Consider the following 8,384-nt stretch of genomic DNA (forward strand, 5'->3'; position numbering starts at 1 on the left):
AAGCGATGGTGGGTCTTTTACCATTTTACATTGAATCCCCAAAACCTGCCACCAAAATGAGAAAACGAAATCCTCACATTTAAGATATTTATAAGGGAAGTAACTCCCATAAGAATCCCACCCATTCCGCTCTACCATCAAAGCAAGGCTTTGGTGTTGGCTTACATGCGACGGAGCGGATCGGAGCCACAAGGCAGGTTCTGTGCGATTCTCGTATAACCCAGATCGAAGCGACAATCCCTGCATACTCTTCTGCTCTGACGATGATATTATTTTGTCTTCCACTCAGTACAGCTTTCCGCCTTGTCTTTCGTTAACTTCCCCCCACCTGGAACAACCCCTCCCGGTCCCTCCTTCCCAATCCCCCCTGCTCCCCATTGTTCCGACTTTCAGGCTCCTCAAATCCAGCTCACCGCGGCTTTTTAGGGTATTGGGCATGAGGACGTTCAGTTGTTTTGGGGGCGTTCAGGTTTTAAGGGGAGCGCCAGAATTCTCCAGTTGTGCTGTTGTGTTGTCCTTAGCGGCTGCTGCTACTTTGTCGTTGGGCTGCCCTTTGCTTTCTCGGGCAACATGTTGTTGCCGCGCCAGCCTCAGTGTTCTTGTGTTCAGTCCGTCGTTATTCGCGGGGCTGCCTCGCGGGGCACCCTTGCGTTGTTGCAGCTGTGCGGGACCATTGGTGATTTCTTGTACGCGCCGGCGGCAGTGGGTGGTGGTGTTGCTGGCGAGGCGCCAGCATGTAGCTTCTTGTTTTGGCTGGTTTTGTCTCGTCTGTGGTAAAATGGCCATGGACAGCTGCCAGTCCCCATCCCCCTCCTCGGCATATACGGCCACTGGTAGCTCAGACACGAGCTCATAACATCTAAGAACCAGTTCATGGGAGACAGGAGCACAGTATAGTTGAATCTAGGCGTGTATTTGGGTATGTGGGAACACAAGCCCCCACGCATCCTGGCTGCCAACAGATCGGGGCCCCCTACCCTCCGGGTCTTTTATGAGAAACGTCTTCCATACGTGACCAGCGACTCCTTTGCCTTTCCAAGGTCTTCGACCACAGGGGTAAAGAGCCCTCGGGAGCTGCTGCATGCACGACAACACGAGTCGAGATGTTTCTCGTCGCCGATTTCCGTCGCCAATGTGTTGAGTTGAAACCAGCGGGGGCCGCCCTACGGTGAAATCACTGAAACACTGGTGAAATCAAATCAACATTACGGATCCCGAGCCCTTGTGTACAGCAGTCACACAGTGCGCAGTCAACTCTATCCACATCCATTTCCATCCATCCCCTTGCCTCTCACCATTTCTTACTTGTTTTAGTGCCACCACCGCACCGCGAAACCATCATCCCCTAAAGACATGACAGCAGCCCAGCTGCCCAGCAGCAGCAAGCAACCAAGACCATCTTGAGAGCTCGCGGCCTTGTGTCGACATATCCTGAAAATGAGACCAAGATGTACATACATACGTACGCACACCCTGCACATGTGCCGTTGGATGATGCCGCAGGTCAGCGCCTGCGGCCCACTTTTAACCACCTACTAACAACCAAACTACCTGACTACACGGAACCCCCTGGATCATTACCAACCGTCAATCAATACGACAGCGCCGTACGTGAGCTGTACCGCACCTGGCACTACCCCTTGCCCCCTCTCTACGTGTCTACATCTCCTGCATATCCCCCAAACCCCCCTACATTTTGAAACGTGTGTTTTCCCCAACACGGCCGCTCAGGGGCTCCCTTGGGGGCCCTTCCGCCTTCAGCTCCCAGCCCCGAAACAACAACTTCGCCTACCAATTCCAAACCCACCTCATTACCTCCTCCTCCCCCAAATCTCCTCTAAAGTCTGGGTTGCTTTGTCCCGCCCGATCCATTCGTAAACCCTTCCTTTCCTAACCTCCCGTCTCCTCCAACTTCTCTTCCGCAAAGGAGAGAGTGTGTGTGTGTTACACCTCGGTCGCGTTACTCAGAGAGGTGTACCGAGTCCAAAAGTGGAAACCAAGGGGGGTGGTTCCCGCGGAAGGGAAAGGTGCTACTGAAGGCGAGCGACATGCTGATATTGGTGGTTTTTCAGTTGGTGGTTAACGTTCCGGTTCGGTTTCTGTTGTTGTCCTCATCTTTTGGCCTCCCCTACACCCCAACTGCCCTTGACCGTTTCTTCTGTTACATCATCACGTCCTGTTGCCTCCTGTTCACTGCTCTGATCAGCTCTTCAGGGTCGCCAGCCTAACCAGCAGGTCGTCCTCTTCGGCCGTTTCCTGTGATGTGGCGACCGCGGCTGCGGGTGTGCGGGCGGCTTGGCGGCCTCGGGGAGCAGCCTGGAGCGGGTGCATGGAAGGGATTGGCGTGTGTGTGCATATGTGTATGTGTGCGTGCATGCGTGTGTGTGTGTGTGTGCGTGAGGTGTGTTGGGGTTCAGGTGCAACACCGCAGCTGTGGGTGGCCTGGGTGGAATCCGTGGCCAGCAAAGGAAAAGATGGGACAAAACCGGTGATCGGCACCACCAGGGAAAGGTGGGAGGGAGAAGAGAGGGAAAGCAGCTGCAGGCATCAACCCTCCCTTCCCCCTCCACATTCCGTACTCTCCACACCTGCATATGCTGTACATCCAGATCTATCCCGATCCAATCGGGATCTGCGCTTCCCCCCACCCAACCCCACCCCCCCTGTCGGCAAAGCCGAGCTGACATCGGATAATGTTGTCTTTACAGACTGATGCCTTGCCCTCCAATTGGATATGATCACTCTATAGTTACACACCTTCGCTATAGTCTAGGCGGTTAGGATGCGAGATTTTCACTCTCGAGACCCGGGTTCGAGTCCCGGTAGCGAAATGAGATTTACTCAACGGCTCTGCAATCACGTCATTACAGATCTATGTTGCATTGCTCGATAATCTGTTGAACCGTGATGCCGTGATCATGCAAACCTGATGGACCGAGATTTGCCCGCTGCTGGGTGATTACTGAACCCTCTGTTCTGCGGATGTTCGAGTGACTGGATGAGGAGAAATCCAAGAAGCCACGATCAACCGCCTTGGACTTGCAGATCGTATGGCGTTGTATACAGTGGTAATGGAGGATGGTGCTGTACGGTGATAAATTGTGGAAATGACAATTGGCCTTCCATAACACCTTTATGCTCCTGTTCAATGACTTTGCACCGCATTTCCTTGTGCCTACCACTTCTGACACCTTCACACCCTCCCGCACACCCCCCAACCTTCAAGCTGGCCGCCAGGTCGATTCCAATCTCGTCCAGCACCTGCCCAACCAGCTCCCCCGTCTCCTCCTCCAACCCATCCGTGTCCAGAGCGCCCTCCAGCGCGTCCCCAATGACCTCGCCCACCATATCCAGACGCTGGTTCTCGCGGGAGAAGGCGGCCATGGAGGCGGCAACTGCGGCGGGCTTCATGGTGGACTATAGGGAGTTGGGGAGGGAGGGGGAGGGGGAGGGAGAGGGGGAAAAGACGAACCACGAACGAGTGAAGCTGCTGCCAAGGAAAGAGAAGCAGGGCTGACCAGTAGGCGGATTTCAAAGAGCCGACCTCGGGATGATGACGACCGCAGAAACCTACCTACCTCGCTGCCAAAACTAAAACAAGAAGCGGGGAAGAAAAGCAGTAGAGCGAAGCCGTAAAGAAGTAAAGGTAGGTGTAAAGGCGGCGAAGAAGAACTGACGACGTGAGCTGGAATAAAGTTTGCCGCCGGCCTGGCGGCGGCATTGACGAGGTTGGACCAAAACTGGCTGATTTGCTGGTAGTAAAAAGCTGGTAATAAAAAGCTGATGACGTGCAAGTGCTCCTCCCAACCTCCCAAACACGCGCCCGACCCGCCCGACCCAACTATCCTAACCCGGCCAGCCGACCGACGCAACGCGATTCACCGACAAAGCTCTCGAACCTCCTCAGACTCACCTGGCCAGGCAGCAGAAGCGGCGGGCAAAGGCACATGCGAAGCAGAGTGGTGGCAAGGTTGTGAGCAGCGAACGAGTGAGAGGGGGGAATGGGGAGGGAGAAGGGAAAGGGAAACGTTAACTTGGAGGCTGGTTGACAGACAGGAAGACAGACAGACAGGAAGACAGACAGACAGATAGCGGTGCGGGACAGGGTGGATACCAGTATGTGATTTGGAGTGGGGTTGACCTGACGCGGTTCATTATGAGGCTTGGGGGGGTTCAAGAAACATGGTCTGTAGGAAATGAAAGTTTGTGAGGGCGGGTCCGTACAGGACAGGATAGTGGTAAAAATGTGTTGGTGCGAAGTGGTTGACGAGGTAGAAACGGGAATTCTTAAAGGTGCGAATAGGAACACGAACAAGGGGCAAGTTCGGATTGGGTAGATGCATGGGTGGATGATGGGATATGGGGCGAAGGAAACATCACGACGGGAAATAAAGGAAAAAGGATGGCTCGCGAAGGTCGCCTGAGTCTCTGGGCCCGTGAGCCCTTTTCCTCCCCAGCGCCCGGAGTATTGAGTTGCCGCATGAGCTGCAGCTGAAGAGCCCCGAAAGAGCTCAACCCTGAGCGTATCCAAGACAAGAGCAAACCTCCACCTGCACCCATATCCACACGTACACCCACACGCGCAATTGCAATCCCACCTCCACCCCCACCCCAGACCCCACCCGTACGCCAACCGCACCCCCCCTCACGCGCACCCACCTGCATGGCGGTCATGGCTTTTGTAGCGGATCCCACAGCCTTTGCAACGCTGGTGGTCGCGGCAGCCGTCTGGACGGGGCATCGAAGGGACATCGAGGGGCGGGATCCGATCGGGGATTTGGGTTTTCGAACGTCACGTTGCACATGTCGGGTTGTGTTGGGTTCGGTGGGTGCCGTACATGGGGTTCTCGTACATGGGGGTGGGTGAGGTATGGTTTTAACTTGGACCCGGGGGCTGGGGAAAACGGTGATGGAAGATAAAAAGGGGGACGGCAACCTTTGCAGAGCCGAGGGATGTTGATGTTGATGTTGATGTTGATGTTGATGATGGTGCTGGTGCTGGTGCTGGTGCTGGTGCTGGTGCTGGTGCTGGTGCTGGTGCTGGTGCTGGTGTTGCTGTTGCTTTTGCTGGTGCTGGTGATAATGAACATGAGTTCTTGTGAGTCACGAATGAACAAAACATATGGTTCGAATTTGGCTAAAAACTCAAGTAATGTCAAGTAAACTCAAGATACTCTAAAACTCATCCTCCTTCGCCTCGGACCTACCGTGATTTGCGCGCTGATGCCTCGTAAGTGCGCTGAACTGCCTTGCAGCTTGGAGATTTGGCCCCGGAGTCGCACCAGAGATTTGGCAAGGACGCGGGCGCCGGCTGTGTTGCCGGCCTTGGCTGCGGCCTTAATTTCGCGAATGAGTTTCTCCTCCTCGCGCCGTAAAGCCAAGATTTCCCGGTCAACCTCTGGTCGTGGAGCGGGAAATAGGGGAGGCGGGGTGATGGAAAGGCGCGGCGCTGTAAGCGGCGATTGTGTATGGTGTGGGCACGACTATTTTGTGTTTGATGTGGTCACGACTGGTCAAGTTTTTACGAGGAGAGCTCAACGGTAGATAGACACATGTCTTGAGAAAATTGAGAGAGTGCAGAGCTATTGTTGAGCTCTCAGAGGAAATGCCCGTTGCCCCAGGATGCGGAACTGACCTCGTGAGCCTTTCCGAAGCTCCTTCTGCGATTCTCGAACCTGTTCTAAGAGATATAAACGATTGAAAGGGATAATATTACCATCGAGACGTCGCACAGTTTCGCCCCGATGGGTCGCGGAAGAGATGCTCAGGTCTTGCGCACCCTACCTTTTAGGTCGAGTTTCTTCAGTGCCTTCAACATTATTTTTTATTATAAGTTTTCCTGATAGAATTTAAGCCTCTGTCAAGGCCAAGCTTGGGAAGAACAATTGGCCCAGTCCCGTTGTCTGGAAGTTGCCACCAGCTACAGAGTGGATTCGCTAACAAGGGTGAAAGCTAAGATCGCCCCATCTTGAGTTCGAGTTGAAAGCACCTAGAACAGCTATGCGTTGCACCGACTCGAGGTAAAATCTTCTATTACAGAAGGCAGCCACAGCAGCTCTCCCTTTTATTTGTGGAAAAAGGAATGAATCTGCTCGCTTGTGTAGTGGCATGTGCCTTATTGTATTGAATTAGCCAAGGTTGCTAGTAGCCGGTTCCATCTACCACAATCCAACTAACGACTCGCCAGCTTCCTCACCGTACAAACTGTCGCACAATATTTTTCATCATCTTCAGTCCCTTTATGTGCTTTATGTGTGACACAGATGAATAACCCTCAAGCCTCCCAGACTCCGATGACAAGTAAACCAATCACCAGCACCGCAATCGCCGACAAGTCCGCTAGCGCGTGCACCTGCCGGGGCGTCGGCACGGCCTTCACAAGCTCGCCGCGGTCAACGCTACGTTTCCTGCCCTTGCGTCCTCCAGCAGCGCCCATCGCATCCACCCTCGCCGTACACCAGGTAGCCGCCATCACCACAAAAATACAGTACAAAACCTTTGCGCCCTCCCACCCATCCCGCAGCACATCGCCGACGTTCGCCGCGACACTCCGCCGCCCACTGCCGCCGACTGCTCCCAGCGCCTTGCCGCTGGCCCCGCAGCCGCAACCTCCGCAGCCGCCAGATCTGAGATCCACTGCCGTACGTCCCCCTAATTCGCCGCCACCGCTGCCGGTCTTCCCCGCCGGCGCTGGCAGCGGCGCCGTCACCGCCAGTGCCCTGACTGTCGCCAACTCCTCCGCCAACGCCGCGCACCGCGCCTTCATGAGATCTAACTGCTGCTGCAACTTCTCAGGACTCACCCTCTGATTGACCGTGATTGTGTTTTGGACGCCCTTGGCGCTGAAGATAATAAAAAGATTCGGAGAAGACAGGTGTTAAAAGATGGAAGGAAGGAGGACATAGTTGGTAAATGAGCATGGGTGTGGAGCGGACAGTTGAAGGTGGGGAAAAGGGGGACGTGACAAGGGGGGGGGGGATTTTCAGCCGAGGTGGGTGGTGGTGGTGGGGAGCGGGAGCAGAGGGAGAAGGGAGTGCTGCTTCTTGATTGGTTCAATCCCCGATTATAGAGATTATTATATAATCCCTCGCCCTCCCCCCACGAGGCCGCTACAACAGAGAGTACGAACAAGTACGAACAAGTACGAGTAAATACGAGAAAGTACGAACAAGCACGAATTTAAACCCTAAGCCGACACGAATCCGTACCTACCGTGATCCAAACCTCAGGGATGACAACGTCTCGGCTGCATTCTCCAAGCATGGGGAACAGCAAATGATGAGAACCGTACGAGCAGAGCCGCCCTGTACGACAAGTTGGATTTTGTGTGATAAGATATGTAGAGTGGTGTGGTGGTGTTCTTGATCTTGTTTTTCTTTTCGGAAGGAAGCGATGAGGGTATGCGTCGTCGTACAGGGAATGCCGTACTGAGATTATCCTTGGCCGTCGTCACAGCAGTATGGCATGTCACAGAAAGTGGCAGGGCTGTGATCCCAACCCCGTCTAACACACAAGCCCATGGGACGCACGCGCCCGTACATACATACATACATACATACATACATACATACATACATACATACATACGGGCGTCTGGCCACCCCGGGCGTCTGGCCAACGCCTAAATCTCGACAAAGTGGAGCTGCTGTGGATTGGCCAATTAAACCAACAGCAGGCGCAACCTGCAACCCAGGCCGGACCCCAATCAGCTGCCCCTCAGCAGGAGTCAATAGGAGGTCTCAAGGTGGTGACCACCGCCACCGCCCTGAACCTGCCAATTGACAACCAGCCATCCCCGCCACAGCCCGACTGGATGAAGAGACTCGGGGAAGCCAAGCGGCGACTGCAGCGGCTCTCCCGCTTCCCGCTATCAGCATTCGGTCGAGCCACAGCGGCATCGGTGTACGGAATGCAGACAGTCACCTGGCACATGGAGCATGGTGGGCCGCCCCCCAACCGTACGCTGGACGAAATAGAACGCCTAACGGCCCGCCTCGTCGACCGGCAGCAGGGCCCAGAAGACCCCGGCCGCCGTTTGACAGGGGTGCCTAAGGATCTCTTGACCGGCCACCCGTCGGCTGGAGGCTTTGGCCTGCTGCCCCTCCAGCAACACATCCAGGCTCGGCATGCGGTATGGGCTGTGCGCTTCATCATAGCGGCCCTCGGGCTATCTAACGCGTCATGTGGGCCAGGGACAGGTGGAGCTGCAGGAACCACAGGTGGTACCGGGGGACACGGGAGGGCAGATGGTAGTCTCCATCCCTGGGTCCGGACGCTCTCCGCCTATATGCTGCTCACCCACCCCGCCTTCCAACCGTGGGCCCTGACGACCGCCAGCCAAGCCGGGCCCCGGCTCGGCGGAAGCGACCTACCCACGGATATCA

At 55.2% G+C, this 8,384-nt stretch overlaps 2 protein-coding genes across 2 annotated transcripts in view; both read right to left on the minus strand.

Moving 5' to 3' along the window:
* Positions 1-2,202: 2,202 nt before the first annotated feature.
* On the minus strand, positions 2,203-6,106 carry VOLCADRAFT_108220 (uncharacterized protein; the record flags this gene model as incomplete). The annotated part of the gene is made up of 5 exons (XM_002958584.1): positions 5,785-6,106; positions 5,208-5,398; positions 4,660-4,728; positions 3,220-3,417; positions 2,203-2,256 (listed from the first exon to the last, which is right to left on the minus strand). Exons 1-5 carry the CDS (start codon positions 5,816-5,818, stop codon positions 2,203-2,205), a joined length of 546 nt encoding a protein of 181 aa, XP_002958630.1. The 5' UTR covers positions 5,819-6,106.
* A 1,102-nt stretch (positions 6,107-7,208) lies between these two features.
* The window catches only part of VOLCADRAFT_31481 (Kif5 kinesin), a gene marked incomplete at both ends in the record, with an annotated part of 8,333 nt that continues 7,157 nt past the window's right edge, over positions 7,209-8,384 (minus strand). The window contains one exon of the mRNA XM_002958585.2: positions 7,209-7,304. Within this exon, the coding sequence (XP_002958631.1) occupies positions 7,209-7,304 (96 nt within the window). The remainder of the gene's footprint in view (positions 7,305-8,384) is intronic.

This window comes from Volvox carteri (assembly GCF_000143455.1).
Source record: "Volvox carteri f. nagariensis unplaced genomic scaffold VOLCAscaffold_99, whole genome shotgun sequence".
Lineage (NCBI taxonomy): Eukaryota > Viridiplantae > Chlorophyta > Chlorophyceae > Chlamydomonadales > Volvocaceae > Volvox > Volvox carteri.